The sequence below is a fragment of the Nestor notabilis genome, unplaced genomic scaffold (assembly GCF_000696875.1).
Source record: "Nestor notabilis isolate BGI_N333 unplaced genomic scaffold, ASM69687v1 scaffold1369, whole genome shotgun sequence".
Classification (NCBI taxonomy): domain Eukaryota; kingdom Metazoa; phylum Chordata; class Aves; order Psittaciformes; family Psittacidae; genus Nestor; species Nestor notabilis.
The window spans coordinates 146,202-166,255 of NW_009942126.1; the positions used below are offsets into that span (position 1 = coordinate 146,202).

Here is a 20,054-nt window from a genome sequence, read left to right on the forward strand (position 1 = left end):
GCAAAAGGCACATGATCCTCATTTTACAGAAAATTAAGCTGGGACATGGAAACGTTAATGTTGAGATTAGAGTTCCATAAATTATGAAGTCTGGATCCAGACCACAAGTATGTTTTGTTGAGACCACATCAAAATGCCTCAGTGTTCAAAGTACTGACATCAGCAGGAGTGTCAAAGCTTTTAGCACTGATAAAGCTCAGCACTTTCAGCTGTTTTCTCTGTCATGGGGCTATCAACGGAGCCTAAGATGAGGACAGGAGGTTAGCACTTGTCTGCCAATAGCTCTGGTAGTGTCTGGCACTGGAAACCAGAAAGAAGAATCACCTCCCATTAGAAAGCACTCCCAAAAACTTGTCTACAGGTCATGTAACTGCTGTGTGGTCTGTGAATCTGCCTTAGAGAACCTGTTGTTTTCTAGACGCAGGGGTGAGTAGGAAGTGCTGCAGTGAGGGTGGCTGTGGAGAATGCATGTGAGATTGTGTCTGGAGTTATGGAGATGGAAGGGCTCAAGGTACTAAAGGGCCATGGAGGGCTGATGGCATGAGTGGGGCAAGAAAAGGAATCACAGGTGATTAGTGGAAGAGAGAAAGACTGGAATGTGGGGAAAGGCAACAGTGAGGAAGGGAGTAACCATACTACAATGTGATAATTCTAAGGTAAGAGAAAGGATTAACAACCATGAAGCATGGGCTCTTTGCCTTTTATTGGAGTATTTTTTCAGCCTAGAGTTTTGTACTTTGTTTTGAAGTCATAAATGCTAGAAACATATCTAAAAATAAGTACAGCATTTCCTCATCAGCTGCCTTGACAAGTTGGGGCACGAGGAAGAACATGGAAGAGAGACTTGGTGGAACTATGAGTTGGCAATTCTGCAGTAGCAAGAGAGAACAGGAGACGAAACTGTGCATTTATAAACCTATAAGGTCTACACTGCTCTAGAGTAGTCTTCTTACCAAACAGCCTCTACTTTTGTGTCTGTGTTCTCCATTCACTTCCCCATCCCCCTCATCAGCTCTGTTATTTCAAGCTGCTGTTTGACAAGTGGTAGTAAACACTAATGAGTACTTCCAAGCGGGATAAAAATAAATGGCATGAAGGACAGGCAGCAGCAGCGAAGGTGACTGCAGCTTTCATTACACTGCGAGACAAGCTGATTTCTGTGATGTGCTGGCACTCTCGGTTGGGAGCAAACTTGGAGCCCTGGTTGTGTCCTGGAGCAGCCAGCCCAGGGCCACTGCCAGCAGGTCCTGCAAGTCCCCTGCAATCCCCGAATTCGTGCCAGCTCAAAGAGCACACTGAGGCTGCCCAGCAGCTGCACTGCTCTAATCCCTACCTGCTACATTAAGGAATTACAGATATAACAATATTTCAAACAATAACCATACTGTGATACCTCGCAACAGCCTTCAAATGGCTTTAGAGATGTGGGTCAACCCTCCCGCTTCTGTTTTAAAGTGGGAAACTCTTGAGGCATTGATATGTAAAATGTCTTACTGACTTGGCATATAAACCACAGCCAGTAAACCAGGAGCACAATCCTATCCTCTTGACTGGTGTTCTAACCCTAAAGAGGGGCCGTTTGGGTGCAAGATAGCAAGTTTACGGTCAGGCAGCCTAAGGGCAGAGTTGGCATGGAGGAAGAGGGGAAATTCACATCCAGGTTTGAGTAGGTGGAGGGAGAGGAAGGCAGAAGGGGCATCCTGGGAAGGTCAGAGGAGATGTGGGGTTAGTAGACATGTCTGGATTAGAAAGCTGCAGTGTCCAGATTCCAGCTCGCTTGGTGTCATTGCTTAAAGCCGGCTGCAGCTGTCCAAAGACAAGCTTAGGAAAATATTTTTCAGACTTTCCTACTTTGAGAGGGCCCCAGGATCTCCCTGGGCCTCTCCCTGGCATGTTTGCAACACCCTCAGTACACAGACCTGGTGCAGCTCTCCTCCCACACCTTCCCTTCCCTGGGCGCCTGGGATCCCACTTATCCTTCCCTCTCTCTCCCCCCTGATAAAAGCCTTCCCCCTGCCCCCAGGAGGAGCCACGAACCAGGCACAGCCTGGAGTCTCCTCCAGGTGAAGGGATGGCCACAGCAGGAATACAGTTTGCTGGAAGTGGTTTCCAGGGACTGGTCTGAAAACTGGGTGTGCTGGTGCTGAAACAGATCCCTGAGTTTTGGTGAATCTTGGGGACATTAGATTCACTTTAAAATTTCACCAGACTCTTAATTCTGATTTGTGTGTTTCTGTTATTCCCTTTCTTGGGTACTGTTTGCGAAGGGTAAGATCTAGGTTTCAAAGACTGATTAAGAGTGGCAATGGAAGTTTGTTACAGAGACACACAACATGTTTCCTAAACATGAAGCCTCTTGTAAAAGCAGTGCTGAGAGAAATGAGGTTATATACATCTCTCTGACACTTTATATCCAGCTGTTTCTATTCAGCATTGAATCGCTGTTCATTAGTGCATCACTTAGCTGAGCAAGAGTCCACTGGGGTATGCAGAATACCTCCTGCAGCTACTCAAGTGCCTATGAAGAGTTGTGCCTTGCTAAGTGAGTTCAAGATTTGTCAGAGGTTTTGGAGGCTGTAGTGGCTTTCAGGAATGGTCTGAAAGAGAGAATTAGATGCAGCTCTGTTCCTAGAGAACTAAAGTTCCCTACTTGCTAAGAGATGAGTGCAGTTACCAACTGACTTGCAGAGAAGTCACCATAAAAATAAAAATCAAAGCTATTGTCAGCACCTTTCTAGATGGTGTCAGTACTTGCACCACTTGTTGTGGTGCTGGGCCACAACATTAAAACAAACTACGCCCTTCTTTGTGGCACCATCCCTGGAAAGATCACTCTGGTACTTAAAAAAGCTCCAGAAGAATGGCACATCTGCTTCATGGGTTGAGTGGGCCTGAGCCTTAGTTACTAGATTACATGTTACAACCCACAACATGGAAACAGACTCCAAAGAACGGGAAAAGGGGGTCCGGAGAGGGCTCAGGTTTGATCTGGGTGCAGAAGTGGTGTAGTTTGGAGCACAAACTAAAGCGTTCCAGCTACTAGTCAAATCCAGGAATGCACCATGGAAGATCTTATTTTTCTGTAGGGCTTGTAACATGAGCATTCAAATCATCCACTGCCTTTGAAGCCTGTGAAATCCATAATGGCCACAAAGTGAACATGTAGCAGCTACATGTCAATTACCAAATGCTGGTCAAGTACCTGGATTTATTCTCCCAGTAACAGAACTCCCATCAACTTCAATGGGGTTGGGATTTACTCCACAGTGTAAGTGCTGGGTCCAATGAAATCTGAGATGTAACTCTGGGCCAAGGTATTTTAGCTTCTAAAGGTACAGGCAGATGGGGAGCATCGAGCTCTATGTTGAGGGGAGCGATGTAATCTGCATCTTTTCTGCAGCTTCAGGTTAATACATTGAGGATGATGCCCTGACTGATAATCCACCCCAGAACTGCATGGGAACTTTTTGAAAACACACAACTTCCAATCCATTGCAATAGGAGTTAGGTATCCAACCTGCCTGGCTGCTGTTAGAAATCCCACTGCACACCTGTATGCCTCTTCAGCACTTAAGTAACCTTGAAATTCTTCCTTTGGCCATTGCTCACAACAATAGGGAGAGTCTGAGGGCAACGGGTATTTCTTTTGCAAAATAGTTCACAAACTATTCCATGATTGCACTGTAAAAGTATCAAAGTTCATTCTTCTCAGGCTCGTACCTATAAGCTTTATTTTAACATCCCCTACATAGATGCCTGAGATCAATGACCTTCACCACCTTGTAGCAAGCATTGTGCCCTGTGATGTGCACTCCCTAGCACTGGAATCTGCTTTGCTTTCATGCAGCACCCAGAAGGGAGGAGTTGGAAGCTTGAGCAGCATCCGGATCCCTGATAGCAACCTTTAGTTCCCACTAGCAGGGTTAGTGACCATAAACAGGGACTTGATGTCCTGCTGCTCACTCACTGGCTTTATAAAACTCTCTCCCAGCCTTTTGGGTGAGACCATGAAGACCAAACAGAAGTTGAACATGAGTCACTGGACTTCGTTATTTAACACGAAAGCTTTGAGACATGTTATATTAGTCAAAACATCAACTGTTTTCACAGTGTTTATGATATAAGGAACATTTTTGTTCATGAATGTACTTGTTTTCTTAAAGTTCAGATCTGAAGCTTTGTGCCTAAGGAATGCCACACATGCCTTTTTATAAAGGAGATGTTGCCAGTTTGACAAGCTTGACTTGCAATGAATTCATAGATTTGGAAAGGCCAGAAAGAATATTTGATCACTTATTCTGATTCCCTATAAACACCTGTAATAATATTGTCAGTCTGACAGAGATATAACGTCTATTAGTCAAAGTCCAGAGTGGCATCCCCTCTGCTGCAAAGGTCAAGACAAGGTTGTTAGGTGTCTGTCTGCCCACGACTGAGCAGGCAGATGGAGGAGAACTTCCACTCTGTGTTTAAATGTCAGTAGTATTGAGGGGCAGGATTTCAGGAATCATGTGCTGTGGGTGCAGTTGTTTGCCTGGAAAAACCAATGCCTGTGTTTTTCACTGACAATAAATTGCAGACAAGAGCTGTTGCTGGTTAGATACCTGCCAGCCTGTCTGAACTCGTAAAGCAAGTCGTTAATTGTTGAACTGCTCATACTTATGGTTTATTTGAACTGAGGCGCACCATTACACCCTCCAAACTGGAGGCTTATCTGAAGTTTAACTGAAAATCAAGCCTTCAGCGTATCAGAAGGTCTCTTCACCCTCAAAGGAAAACAGATCCAGTCAGTCTCAGCTGCATCCCATGCTGGTTTTGTGTCCCTAGAAGCTGTCCGGATCTCTGCTGCGTGTTGGTGTGTTACAAAGGAGAGATAATGCTGCAGCTGCCTCGGGGGAGCCTGGCACCAAGCATCTGCGTCTTGGTGCACTTAAACAGGCCTGGAGAGTACCTGGTGTTCCAGATCCCGAAAGGCAATTCCAGCAATCTCCTGGGAGATCCCACTGCTCTTGTATCATCACAAAAGCACAGGGAGAGGGAAAGCCATTTGGGTTTTTGTTGTCCATTGCACCTGCCATGCTTTAGGGAAAAGAATCTACAAAGCCAAACACAAGCAAAGGTTTTCTTGCCTGCGTGGGGGGAAGGTTTGGCTTTGTTTTGCTCTTGTTGCTAACAACGTCAGATGGGTCTGACTTTCCAGCCTGCTCAGGATGAGACAAACAGCCAAGGAAGCATCAAAGTGAATGGGTGTTTTTTGATCAACGTTGGAGAAGGTTTGTTTTCTTTCTCCACTTGCCCAATGACACACTGACTTGGATGACTGGTCTGTGACAGAGCTGGTTGGAAAATGTCAGTGGAAAGATGCAGAAAAAGAGCAAATATTTTTACAAATGTTAGTGACAATATTTTTACCTTTGGTCAATCCAAACCAACAGGAGTACTTTTTTCAGGACAAACTATTCAAAACTCACTACTGCCTGTGCCAAAAATGTATGCAAAGGTGAACATGCAGGAACACTCATTAAAAACAGTGTTCCTGTGGTGAATATGATGTAGTGAAATTGCATCTAATCTTGTAGCTGGAACATCTGCATAATTAGCAAGATTTCTCACCCCTTCCAGGCAGTGTTTCATGTTTATGCCAGTCTTTTGCATACATTTTTTCCTTTAAGAATAAGTATTTGTGAAGGAAACAGTTTGCAGAAGCATCTGCTGCTCCTCATGTAACTATCCCCAGTGGGTACCTTGCAGCCTCTCTATAGTGGAAACAAACCTGTGGATGTATCATTGTAAAATCAAGACACTAAATGTCATCCTAATTCTGACAGTAAGTGGGCACCTACATCGCTCATCAGGATCTGGAGAACTTCCCTGGCATCTGATGAGAAAGGACATTTACTCCAAGAACAGGTTTCTGGCAACTCCCTAACGCCCCAACACTGTGGTTAGGGCCTCTTCATCTGCCAACACATCGCCTGTTTCTGTTCTTCCCAAAAGCAGAAAGTCATCCCTTCACGCTTGTACCTAAATACTCCCAAAATGCAGCAAAGGGAGGCTTCTATCTCTGGAAGAGTCTAAGATGGAATAAGCTTAAATGCTTATGGTAAGCAAGGCAGCTAATGGGTCCTGTGCACATTTGTGGCTTGTTGCCTTCTCCTGTAAGCATGCTGGTTAAAACATATAGTTTGAATCATCATTGTTTGATAAAAATATATTAATATTAGCATAGTCCCCAAACCCTGCAAATAATCATTTAATTAGGCCAAGGAAACCTTGAGTTTTAAGCCAGAAAATTAGAATTTCATATGTGGAAGAAAATACACCAGTGGTTGAACACTTTTACCATACAGCAAAGCCAGTAGAAATTCTCATAATTTAAAAAAGTTGATAAGGTTTCCCATCATATCTCAAAGTTTTTTCTGCATTTTTACTAGATCTTATAAAAATATAAACCCAGAATCCTGATTTTACACTATTTTTTTTCTTACCCTTTTGGACTTTCCCATTTTAAATCCCCAGTGGTTCTCTTTTCATAAACCTAAATTAGGGCTGTAGTATTATTACCTCATGTTTAGTCGTGCTAAAGAATAACTTTTGACTAGCATGTGACTGTAAATACTTTTCATGTAAATAAATACAATCTCACTTTTGGTAGGATTTGTATGTAAAAGAAATAAGTGCAAATGAAAGTAACTGCCTTTGATAAATGGTTGGGGATTGCTGATTAATTGGAACTAAAAACAGATGAGAAAATTGAACATATGTTCTTATTCAAGTTCCCTAGAGGATCTGTCAGGGAGCTTGGCATACATTAATAATTGCTTGGAATGGATTTAATAGCTCATCTTGTAGTTTTGTACATGCAAAACAATCAGTCAATATAAAAAGCATGGTGTCATCTGTCTTTGCTAATTACGGATCTCGAATGCCTTTGGTAATAAAGGCTAGTAATTAAGCTACAATTAGAAAGGACACATTCGGATGTGGTTTCACCACCTCGGAATCCATAAGCAGCAGGAGGAAGAGGGTGGGAGGGTAGGTCTTCCAGAAATATTGAAACACTCTTGAGTTTATGATCTTTTCCTACTCTATCTCACAGCCAGGCTTGTTGGCTCCTCAGCTACTGAGTGTTCCCAGGAAAGTGCTGGGGATGCTCTCTGGGCACTCCCATGACCTCGGTGGGAGACCATGCTTGGCAGCTAAGTGCCCACTGCATTAGCATTGACTGAGATTTCACTGTATAACCCTGATGCCTAAACCAAGCTCTTGAGACACTTTTGCTGACGGCACCAGTATTTCTAGAAGTATTGGAGGCAGCTCTCTGAAGGCACACACTGTGCTTGAGCTTTCACTGGGATTTCCCTGTGGGTCACTCACCTTCCCTGGTGCTCCTGAAGTACCTGGTAGACACTAATCTGGAATGTTTCATTATCGAAGCGTTCACGGATGTAATCCTTGTATATCCTGAACTCGGCAGCTGTCACTGCTTCCCCCTCTGGGATTCTGGAGAGATCAAACCTGAACTCCCGGTAGTGGCAGCGCTGATGGTGAAACTCTCTGTCATGCTCCACTGAAACAGAAAAACAGCCCATTAGCCACCTGCTTTGTTCCCTTTCCCCTTGCCATCAAACAAGCTTGCAAGTTGCCACAACAGAAAAGGGCAAGAATATCTGATTGCAGCATCTCATGCTGTTGTTCAGTTCATTAAAGCATGTAGGAAATACATGACTCTGTCTGGGGTCTTATAAGCATATATGTGTTTATCAGACTCTCTTTGAAACAGTTTTCCAGGTGGCTGGTACGGGGTGGGGTGACCATTGTGTTTTAATGATCTTTGGCAGCTTCATGCTTGACAAGTGACTCTGGACATTTGCCACCAATAACGACCAAGCTGCTGTGGGAAGGAGCTGAAAGAAACAGATGGGGCCTTTCAGGAGCGCTGGTTCCTGGCCTGACTCTGCTGCTGAAAATTGCACACGCATACCCACACACATATATATAGAAATTCCAGTGCTCGATGCTTTTCAAGCCAGTGACCCACATTTGGTGCCAGCTGAATTCATCACAAGCTCACAGCCCCACTCTGAAGGGTCAAAGCTTTCATTTTAAAGCATCTCTAGTGATCAGAGCTGTGAAGCAAATGTTCTGATAATGGCCTTTTTCCACCTCTCAACCCTGACTGTGAAATAACAGAAAGTGCCAGAGTCCTCCAATACAGTGTTAGGATGGTTGTGTTATCCCATCAAGTGACAGGTCTGCTTGTCTTTGATGGGCAGCTGATGGTCTTGTGTAACACTGCTTGTGGATGTTGAGCGTCAGTGTTGTGAGGAAACAAAGACTTCTGAGACTGTCCTTCAGCAACGGGGAGGTGAGGTGTCAGTGCCCTGCCCCAGCACATGAAGTGAAGCACCCTTCTTGGAACAAATTCCAAATTAAATAGGCAAGTCAGACAAAGAAAGATGGGGGAAGAGAGGTGTAAGGAGATGAACTGACTCGCCAGAGGTCACACCACATGACATTTTAAGAGCTGAGGTCTGAACCCGTATGTCCCAGTCCTGTCATGTGTCCACTTGACCTCCCTGCAGCTCAACTGCATAATTCAAGTAGTTAGCTCTGAGATTTTCTTGGCAAAGAACATGTGTCTTTCTACAGGCCTGATTCTCTTCTGGCAGCGGTAAATCCATTGTGTAAATCCATCGACTTAAATGAAATTACTCCTGAAAAAGAGGAGTTTCAAGCCTAAGTCTGGAAAGTGCTATTTAGATTTACAGCGCTGCATGGCACAAACGTACATCAGCACTTGTGAGGACTTCCCCTGTGGCAGGGATGGATCGTGGGGAGATCCGGGATCTGGGCTGTGTCTAAGTGCTCACAAGGAGCAGGTTCAGCGCTGCTCTGCTGGCCGGGGCTCAGCAGCTGGCCACGGGCTCTTCCTCCTCTCACACATTACTTCTGCAAGGAGTCCAGAACTCGCAGTTTGCCACTGTGTGATTGCTGTTCAGGGAAATACTTCAGAGCTCTTTCTAATAGCAAGGAGTCATCTAAGTGGAGTTTTAGGTATGAAACCCCTAAACTTTCCAAGGCAAAGGCAATTAAGTTCAGCAAATGGTTTCATAGGTTGAGCAGTCTTAGCGTGCAATGAATGAACAAAGTTGTCACATTTCTACCTAGAACATCTCAGCCTGGGGAAGATCACTCAGTCTCTCGTACCTTGAGGTGGAGGAATATTGTGAATATTCACGCTATTTGTAAAACATGTGGCAAGCTAAAACTGTCTCATAAGTGCTAGAAACACTATTGAATGTGCCTCAATCCCTTTCCTCCAAAGTATTCTCAGTAGAGTAAGATATAAAGAGTTACGATTTCAGTCTCAAAGGACTTTGTCTGCACCTAAATTAGAGGGGAGGAAAAAGTATTTTAACATGGTATAGCTCCTTTAACCACAACTATAGAAGAATGAATATAATGTCGTGTGGTTTTAGTTATATTGCAGATAAGATCACCAGCAGGGTGTATAACAGAGAGGTCTAGCAGTAAGATGTACCAGTGTGATTTGCTTCCAAAGACACGGGAAGGCTGAATTTTCAAAGGAAGGTGGTTGCACCTTTTCAGTGTATGTATGTGATGACAACTACATCGGCCAACACCAGCCTTTAGCTGCACTTGATACACAAAGTCTGACAAAAACCACATGAAGATGAAACTTTTTCAGGTGCTGCTGGAGTTCACAGGGATTCCCAGTGCAGAGCCCTAGGAAAAATGTGTCATATTAGTATGAAAAATTAACGGCCAGGGTCATAAAATAGAAAGCCCTGAAGTCTGAACTTTCCCATGCTTTGCAGATGTTTGGATATAGGGTTTTGGCCTGAGCCATCTTAGTGTTAAAGCAAACATTCCTGTGGCTATAGTCATTAAGATCATGAAAATATGTGGATATGTAACTGAAGAAAGAATCCCAAGAAACCCTTCAACTCTGTTTATTGTTTTTCCCCTTTTTCTTTGCACTCTGGACCTATCTGCTGACCCAGAAGTAACAAATCCTTTCAGAACTAATTTATGAGAAACACTGACCCTGAATCAACATCTGTTAGATGACTGCAGTAAATCTTATTACATAATTAAACACCAAAATCTATGTTAAAATAATGTTAAGGGTCTGACTCGAACTCATAAAAGCAAGACTCTCCATTATGAAGGCTGAAATCCTATCCTTAATTCATGCTGCTGTGTGCTGGTATTTGTGAACATATGGTACAGTACATACGATCATGTGTTTTTTGTAGACTGCAGTGATACCCTCAGCACAACAGCACGAGGTAAGCAGGGGAGCGCTCAAGAAGCCCAAGTTTCCCAGGTTTGATGGGTGTTAGTCAATACTTTGACAACACTGCAACTGGGTCATTTCCAATTAATTACCTGAGGAGTTTGAATGGGGGTAGAGGGAGGGTGGTGTTTTAGAAGAAAAAATAAGAGGGAGAGTGGCTTTTTAAATGTTCACCCAAACAGCCAAGAGAATTGCTCCAGCTCTTTGAATACAACTGTAGTTTCTCCACTATAGATCTATAAAATCCACAATTCCCATTGACACAACATACCATAATGAGAATCTTTTGGTCATTCTTGAAGGACTTAATTCCAGCTGTTCGTCAGCCATTATGTGTTAAATGCTCCCTCACACGTCATCAAGCAGTATGAATATTTGCTGGGTATACTTAATAGCCCTTCTAAGTAAAGAATTTGAACTCATGTTTATCCCAGGTTCATAGTTCTTACAAATCACTACTACCCAAAGGCTTTTAATGAATGTGACTGGTTTGAGCCCAGTTCCTAATTTCAAACATTGGAAATTCCAGCTCAGAAACTGTCACAATTCAAATGCCTTGGCAAGGCAGCAACTTGGAGAGGAAACCAAAGCTCTGGATGTGCAATCAAAGGTTGTAAAATATGAAAAGGAAGAACACCCTTAAAAATAATTGTGCTATGAAACAGAATGTGTGCCGTAGCTGTGGGAAAACAGTGGATTTCCTCTCCTAAAAAAACAATCCAAAGTCATTCACAGGTGATGCATGTGTAAATTTGTGCCCCTCCTCATGTCTAGAAGTGGCATCACATTTTGGAGGCACAACCACTGCAGACAAATTTTGACCTAATTTGACGCATGGCTCAAAATCTGCTGGTGCAAAATAACTCTTGGGCATGGTGAGTGTGGCAGTTAATTGTGGCTACGTAGATGGGGATCGTCAGACACTCCCTTTGGCATAGTCCTTTGGGAAGGGAAAAGTTGAGACGATGGGGCTTGGGAGCTGTGGGATGGAGGCAGAGAACGGATTCATGAGAAAATAAGCAAGACACCAAAAAGTGTGTGGAATAATTAAGGTGATCCAACCGAAACAAGCAGATATCTTAGGTTAGTGGTTATCAGTAAATTTGCCACACCTCTGTTAAAAATATGCAAGTGAACTCAGCATCTTTGAAAGTCTGGCCTTGACCACCTATCCGCAATCTGACTGCTGCACAGACTGCTCTCATCTATCTGATGCAGATAGGGCTCTCATCTCTCTGAAGTCTTTTGTCTCCCCAAACTGACTCTGTTGTGGCATTATGATGATGCAAGAGGAGGCAGGATGGCATAGTTGTGCAACAGGGATGGTTAGAAGAAAACAGGATGGATGCATGCGCTCAGGTGTGAAGTAGCCAGGTATCAGATCCAAAAATATGGGAAAGACGGAGATAAAATGCCAACAAATACTTGGTACTTGTTTTGACATGTCCTAAAGTGTACTCTTCAGATACAAAACTTGAAAACATTCAGATGCAGGGGTGAAAAAGTGTAACTGTTGGCATCTAGAACTCAGAGCAATACAGTTGGAACCAGTACTAGGAACGTAATGTTGGACAGAAAAGCTGTGAGCCTAGTTTCACACCCTAGGATACCCAAGCTACTAAAGCAAATGACACATCAGCATAAAGCCAGGAAACTGGAACTGGTCCCAAATTTGGTAATTTTCACAGCAAAATATGTTGAGACTAGAAACAAGAGCCCCAACTATTTTCAGCTTCTTTGTAAATCACTCCTGGTAAGTAAAAGGCCAACCTGAGCTAATTCTGTAAACACTGGTTTTCCAATACAGATTGATGGTAGGCAGGGCATGACACATGACAGCAACTACTATGGTGAGACAGAGCTTGCAGTAGTTATTGTTTCTCTCTGCACACACCAAAGAAACCAGACTGCTTTAGCCTTAGTACTGAGTGCAGCAGCACAATGTCAATCACTAACTCAGCGTGTCAAGCAAAAAACTCAGTGAATCACAGCAATAATTTGCCAAGATTGACCGTGTTAAAAAATAATTATTACACATGTGTTAAAGAGCTAATCCAAACCCTAGGGAAGTCAACAGAAATATTTCCACTCATTTAAACTGTGTTCATGGGAGGCCTTACTTTTGCCAATCTAGCTACCTAAGTATTTTTATGTTCTTTATTTTCTGAAGATCTAAAAAATCTCTTTTTCAAAGCAAAGTAAACACCACATGAGTAGATTTGTGCTCAGGCTGCCAAACCAGGAAAGCTTTGGTAATTCCCGCTCCTCTTCCCTGGCACATTTGGGTGTTAACACTTGGAATATATTTTGAATATTTAAAGAAGCAAAAACTTAATTCTTCCTATTAACACTTTCACCTGACAATATGTTAATTGTTTTTATAAGGCACTTTAAGAGTAGTTGTCTTGTTTATTTTAGTGCTCACAACAATCAGAGTGCTACTTGTTTCTCATTTACCATGAAAAAAAGCGACACAAAGAATGTGCAGTAGGGTGTCTGTAACTTCTTTACTCCCAAAAAAGGCCAGAAGGGATTTGTAAAGGACTTTAATCTCAAATAGATTAAAGGTCCTGAATTCCTGAGACTGAAAGATAAGTGAAAGGAAAATAGATTCCAAAAGACAACACCCCCTCGCCTCAGCCTCTCAACCAGGCAGGAGGCTGCAGAGCCATCAGCAGTTGCCTAAGAAACCCCTCAGGATTTGGATGCCAAAAACAACCCAGCCACACTCCAGTATCAAGGTCTAACAGGTTTTCAGAGCCTACCTGTGCCTGCCTGGCCCCAGGGCCTGAAGAAGTCATGTAGGTGAGTTTAGTGGGTAGGAAATTCTTTATCTGCTTTCCCTGCGACAGCTGCAGAGCTACAGAAAATGAACACAATTTCTTCCGAGCGTGCCAGTGGATAGATGCTGGCGTTAGTGTTCTCATGAAAGGTTACACCACCTTCAGGCAGCGGGGCTGAATCTTGTTTGAATTTTCCAAGAAAATTCACTTCTAATTCCCTCCATCACCACTCCTTGAGATCAAAGCCAAAACTTCAGAAACCCTCTTGCATCATTTCAATGTAGAACATGAGACTCCTCGAAACCAGCTGCCCTGGGACCACCAGGTCCACGAGCATCTTCAGGCTACGTATGTTACTGCTTTCAAAGGGAAGGTCCGCCCCAATAGGTGTCAGGAAATGTATTCAACTGGAAAATACATTCCCAGATGAGTTTTCAGGTGGATCCCATCCCTACCCAGCTCACTCAAGAGCAGAGGTGGCAGAAGGAGGACCAGGGACCTCCCAGCATTGGAGAGGGGAGGGCAGGGCCACCCCTTGGACTTGGGGCTTGAGGCAGTTGTGAAACTGAGCTGTAAACTTTCAGGGTGCCGAACTGGAGACCTCTTGATGGGATTCTAATTAACAGGCATTAAATGTTCCCTCTATAAATTGCACTTCTTTGTCTCTAAATTGGTGGGTGACACCATTTCACTTACGAAATACAGGCCTTTTCTCCTTATATTAGTGAGGTTCAAGATGGAGGAAACCAATTATGGGAAGAATCCAGCAGCCTCCGCAGTGGAGTCTACCGGGGTCAGTGGGATTCCCTATTGAGCAAAAAGTGCAAGGTCATTCCTCACATTTTTCTGAGGAAAAGGGGGACTATAATAAAGATTGCCATATTGTCATACCAGGCCACACTCTGCTAAGGCACGCTTCCCTCCTCACTGGGCTTGACAGCAATAGTTACAGGGACAGTGGCAGGAAATTTATAACAGAAAGAATTTGACAATGAGAAGTTCTGTGATTGGTTTTCACTTGCTTCATCCTCTCAACTACAAGATTTACTTGCTGATATTAGGCACCTAAAGCAGCAGTTAAAGAAATATTTGAAGAAACAGTTAAAAGAGCATAAATCTGGAGACCTATAAATGGAGTAGAGCAAATGCCCTAGGTTGTGTGATGGGATTGTTTTTTTAAGAGTGATAAAAACAGTATCTGGAGGGATTACACTGGATAGATGGAGCTTTCCAACTCATCTAAAAGTTACTGCAGGTTTTTGGAGAAACCTAAGGAAAAACAAATGTACCCCTGATTTTGGTCTATGAGATAAGATTACTTGAAAAATAATCTGTGGTTTTTCTGTAAGTCATTAATGCATCCCATCACCAGTCTTGTCCCCATCTGCCCTTTTCAGAAGGGGCTGCTCTCAGCCAAAGCAGCGCTCAGCAGAAGGGAACCTGCACCAAGATACTCAGGGCTCATGTACCCATTTTACAGCCGGGCAAAGGGAAGTGAAGGTGAGAAGCTATTTCTTGCATAGTAAATTCAGTGTGCAGCAGGGCAAAGTCCTGCCCCATTCATGGGCAGAAACCAGGACTAATGCATTCATTTCAAACTAGATGAAAACCAGACTTCATAAATCCTGATTGCAACCTCAGAAGTTAGAAACAGGGGTGTTCAAAATTCTGTAGTGCTCACTCTGCAAAGCAATCTGGGCTAAGCATTTGTGCTTCGAAAGGGGAAAGGAAAAAAGCCCTCTGGAGTTAATATTCCTCCTTTAGCCATCACTTCATTTTTTCAGCTTTCAGCATGAAGGTGGTGTTGCCAGCAAGACCACCTAGCCACAAACCCAGCAGGGAGCTTCCAAAATTCTTCTGAACACTGACTCCTTGTTATAAATTGAAAAGTGGTAATAGCAACAGTGCATATCACATCTGTGCCAGGCTTCGGGCCTGGGAAGGAGCACTCTCTCTGCTGCTGAACACAAGATCTTGGAAAGATTCTTTCAGTCCACACATGTATCAGCATTAGCCATTTCTTTGTCAACAAATCCCTTAATACGTACCCTTTCTATCATGTACAGATGTCTAAAAAATAATGGAATACTGTACTACAAGATTAAACACTTTAATGTCAGCATATGTGTTGCATGACTCTGAACAATGGTATCATTGTGCGTGTACAAACAGTGGGCTGAGGGAAGATGGGTTTAATTATCTCCGAAGCAGCAGCAAGTTCTTCCTGACCAAGTTAAACTTCAGCTAGCAAGGACAGAAATGGGTATTTCTCTAACAAAATGCCTGGGCACTTTCTGATGTTCTTCCAGCATTAGGGTTAATGTTGTACCCACTTCAGGCAGGGCTTTGGAGAGTGATGAGGAGCCACCTGCTTCCCTACAATGCATGCTGCCAAAGAATGCGGTGTGGGGATGAGAGGATGCTGCCAGTCACCACATCCTCTTGCCCCATGTGTCAACCAGGAGACTTTTAAGTTAAAATTCCTTAGGATGATAGACGGCAAAAGAGAAACATAATAATTGCGAGGGAAAAGACAGAGAGAAGAGTTCATGCTGCCTTCTGCATTTGGAGACATTCCCCTGCCACGATTTCTTTGCAGGCACTTTAAGGCAATACTGGATGGTAAAAAAACTATTTCTCCTTCAAGAACATCCATGAAATATCTAAGCAGGTTATGCACAGGTAATTTGTTTTCTTTTCTGAGTGCACCCTGATTGGTACCCATTTACGCTGTGGTTTCTCTGCTGAAATCAGAGCCAGACTAGCTGAAAGGTACTGTGAAAAATTTACACGTGGGATTGCTCTGTGAACATGAAACTCTCCTAATAGTAAACAGACTGATCGTGGCGTGAATCCTGACACTGAGTGTGCAGTGTCTCTATGTGCATCTGGGGAAAGCAAAGTTAAATAAGCAGGGAAGAGTTGTGTTTCTTCAGAATGCCTTATTCACAGCCTTAGTATGTGAAACACAGCAGCACACAGTGCTGCAATCCATCTGCAGCTGCTGTAAAACACTTAGGATTGCTGCAGGTTAGAGTGTGGGGGGAATGGAGAAATGGGGGGTGACAGAAGAATGAAATAAATGGGAGTTCCATGAAGTGGTTCCTTTAGACAGACTCCTTCTATTTCTACCTGCATCTTCCACGAACCCAAAAAGGAAATATCCCTCAATGACCTCTCAGATCTTGTTTCTCTGCATCCTTTCACCAGGAAGGGGGGACCCAGGGCAGTGCTGACCTGGGCATTTGCTCCCAGCAGCTCTCCCTTTCCCAGCAACTTGGAGTGGCATTTTTCCAGCAAGACAGGGAGGCAAGCTGAGGACTGTGGTGATGCTGCAAACCTTGGCTCCTCCTGTGTCCTCCCAACTGGCCAGCATTGTGGCCATCACAAAATGTCCCATGCTTTCACCGGGAGCTGGGTTAATGAGGCTGGTATTTACCCTTGAGAGATTGGGGCTGTTGTGTGTCCCTGTGTGTCTGAAAGATAGGGGTGACCCTGGACAGCAGCTCGAAGCCAAGAACTCACATAGCTCCCTGAAGGCACCACAGGCTCTTCTCTACACCCTCCTCTAGGAGTGTCCTTGTAGTCAAACTGAGGAGTGAGCAAAATGACAGGGAGAAGCTCATCATTACTCCTGGTTTCTTTCCCCTGCACTGTAATGGATAGCATGGAATAACACAGCCTAAAAGCAGAGGCATGTTGCTGTCTAACACATCCCCTAAACCCTAAATCCTCTGGCTGCAGCTGTAGGAGGTATGTGAAGATGCAGGAATATGTTTTTCTTTTCCCTCTTTGGACAGAGATGGCTGCTATGTTACACTGCTCTCTCTTGCTGTAATTCAGGGGACATCAAGGCTGCTTTCCCGGTGCTCTGAAATCAGTGAGTTGTATCTGGTGATGGGGCCAACTTGACAGGGAAGCTGTGCCTGAGTTAGGCGTGAACTCCAAGTAACACATTTTGGCAGTGCATCCAAGGGTCAAGGAGATAGTGGCAGCCTGGGGAGGAGGGGGAGGAACCATGGATGAGGATCAGAATGGATGGATGAGGAGGCCAAGGTGGCAGCACAGCACAGAGAAGGGCAGTACTGGTCTAGAGGACGAAAGAGCGTGACGGGTGTCTCCAGAGGGAGGAGATTGCAGAGCACAAAGAGGGGAAAAAGTTAGTGACAATATAGTTCATGGAGAAAAATAATCCCCCAGTCCAACCAGCAGACAAATGGGGCCCAAGTTGCTTCCTGCAACCTGCTGGAGGCCTCTCAAAAAAATCACTGATGCAAAAACCAGCAGTCTGCCCTGTCTGCTTGTACACACAGTGCTGAGCGGATGGAAACACATCCCCAGGCCCAAGGAAAGGGAGACAAGTGGCTGAACAGATCTGCTCAGAAATAATGTGTATTCGGCCAGGGAAGATAAGAGGCGGTGTGAGAGACTGCTACAGGAAACCTAAAATGGGCTCTTTGGAATGAAATGCAGATTTTAGAATAAGAGGATCCAGGTCATTCTTGAAAGCTTCCAAGCGTGAACCAGTTCTTCTTCAGCTTGGACAAAATTCCAGGTCAGGAGGAAGGCAAGAAAATTTCCCTCAAGTGTTTTTAGCCAGCGCTAACATAACCACAGGTAAAGGAAGCCCAGTAGTGACTGGTAGTCTGGAAGGATGCACAGGCAGCTTGATCTGCAAAAAGGCATGTGTAGAGGACATGCAAAGAAAAAACAGATCTTAATACAGTAACTCTTCAATGCTACGGTTTGATCATGCAGAGATGTGATGGCATCAGATTATGCTCTTGCATTCCAGTAACTAAACACGGGCAAACTAATGTATTTGATAAATTAGATATTGTTCACAATAAACAGCCTGTTTCAGTCATCTTGGGGAGGTCACTGCCCAAGTGTCTCTGAGGTGTTTATGCAAAACAGACAGAAATGGCAAAATGTACCACTAATGCCCTGGAGAGGGTGTTCATCCCCACTGGCAAGGCCAGACTCCTGTCTTACACTGACAGGGGACTGCCTACCAACTTAGTTCCTATTTTTTCCTAACCTTGCTTCTAGAGCATGAAGAACTTTATGAAAGTTGTGCTCGTAAAATGATGCTTTTCAAGCTTATATGCTGCTAATTACCTTCCACTACATGAGTTTTCAAGTTGCCTTCTGTTCCTTATTACTATTGCGGTATTATTATATAGCATAAAGTTACTTAATACAGCAAAAGATTCAACATTTGTAAAACTGATACAGAAAGAAGGACTGGATTTGGGACTAGTACAGCTGGTTTAAGGTATTTTAGAAGTAAATGAAATCAAATGAGAATTTATAATCCTTCCTGAGGTCTGGATTCCATCAGACTAAACTCATTAGGCATTAAGGTGCAGGTGCAGCTAAATAAAGGATTGTTCTGCTTTCCTTAATGCCACAGATTCACATCTTGAGTTCAAAATAAAAGTCTTTTAAAAGCACATGTATATATTGTGCATCTACTGGCAACACTTGAAAGAGAAAGTGCAGCTGATGGAATCTTCAAATGCCTCATTTTTGTCAAAGGAACGTGTCCGTTTCTGCACCGGCTGTGCTAAGGGACACGAGTGGAGAAGTGACTGCACATTGGCCTCTTAAGGCTTATTAATTTCATTTGCATTAGACTTCCTTTCATCTACTGAGTAACTGCCCAAACAAATAACATAAATCTAATTAATCCTCCTTTAATATTGTATTACCACAACAATACCAGCACCCCCCCAAATATTCCAGAGCGTGGGTCTACACCTGCACAGGGAGTCTGGGAGGAACACGGCAGCAATCGCAGGCACAGGGAATCGAGCCTTTTTTGTGGTTTACTGTGATAGAAGGAAAATAATTCAAGAACCAGTTTTCCAGGTTTGAATGTTGGATCCAGGTATGACTCCTGGATTTCTCAGCTGAAATCCCATATTATGGTCTGGTTAATAAAGTAGTGGGATATTACAAAATAACTGGTCAGTATCATACATGTGACCATCAGGTAAGAATCTCAAGCCTTTGACTGGAATCAGCAGAATTTCAGCTTGGAATGTATGCACTCCAAGCTGTGCCACAATAGGCTGGACCTTTGAGCTTGTCTGTGCAGTAACACCTACATCTTTCTCAGTCAGGCAACTACAGGGAGATCAGGAGGCAACAAACTATTCAGGGGAAAGGTCTGCCTGCCCTGGAGGGGAAATCCCTGCAGGAGCAGAGCTCCTCTTGCATCCAGGCTGTGTTTTCAGCCTATCGTGTTTTCAACTGTTCTGTATGTGGAAAGTCCAGTATTATTAATGTGGTTTCTAGGCCAGGGTTTTTAGATAGAAATACAGTGTCTGAAGGGATGGGAGGGAACATTTTGGGCAATAATGATTAAAGACCTCAATTTCTGCTTAAAAAGATACTCCAGATTGCTCTTCCTCATGGAAGTGTGACTTCGTGACCTGTTTCTCATTTTCCCTCGAGATCATCATGTTTCCTCTGGGCTGCCCAGATAGCTGGGATCAGGTGGGACACTGAGCACAGCCTCCTGGGTCTTAGACACAGGAACCAGAGAGGAGGTCATTGCCCAGAAATGACCGTCACTGCCAACTGCCACACATCCTCTCTCTGTCCTTTGCCTGTGATGGGACTCATAGCTTATGCAAAGATCTTTTTGCTTTCTAGGAATGTTTGCTATGCAACACTTACTTCCATTTTTACCGAGAAACAGGCAGGGGACTGTTTATTCCTTTAATAACTCAGTATATGGGCCTGAGAACTACAAATATTTAAGATCTGTAAGTTGATGATATCCATAAACATCCCTGAGGTAGATGTAAAATGCCAGTGTCTTAAGAGTGATGGCAAGTTTAAACTATTATTTCAGAAATGTCATCAGGAAGTATCACAGAATGGTTTGGGCTGGAAGGGACCTGAAAGCTCATCCAGTTCCAGCCATCTGCCATGGA

The 20,054-nt window shown here is 43.7% G+C and overlaps 1 protein-coding gene across 1 annotated transcript in view; it reads right to left on the reverse strand.

The window, feature by feature from the left end:
* BMP7 (bone morphogenetic protein 7) overlaps positions 1 to 20,054 on the reverse strand; it is a 44,410-nt gene that overhangs the window by 12,720 nt on the left and 11,636 nt on the right. Inside the window, exon 2 of the mRNA XM_010021231.1 lies at positions 7,378 to 7,570. Coding sequence (XP_010019533.1) covers positions 7,378 to 7,570 — 193 coding nt within the window. The remainder of the gene's footprint in view (positions 1 to 7,377; positions 7,571 to 20,054) is intronic.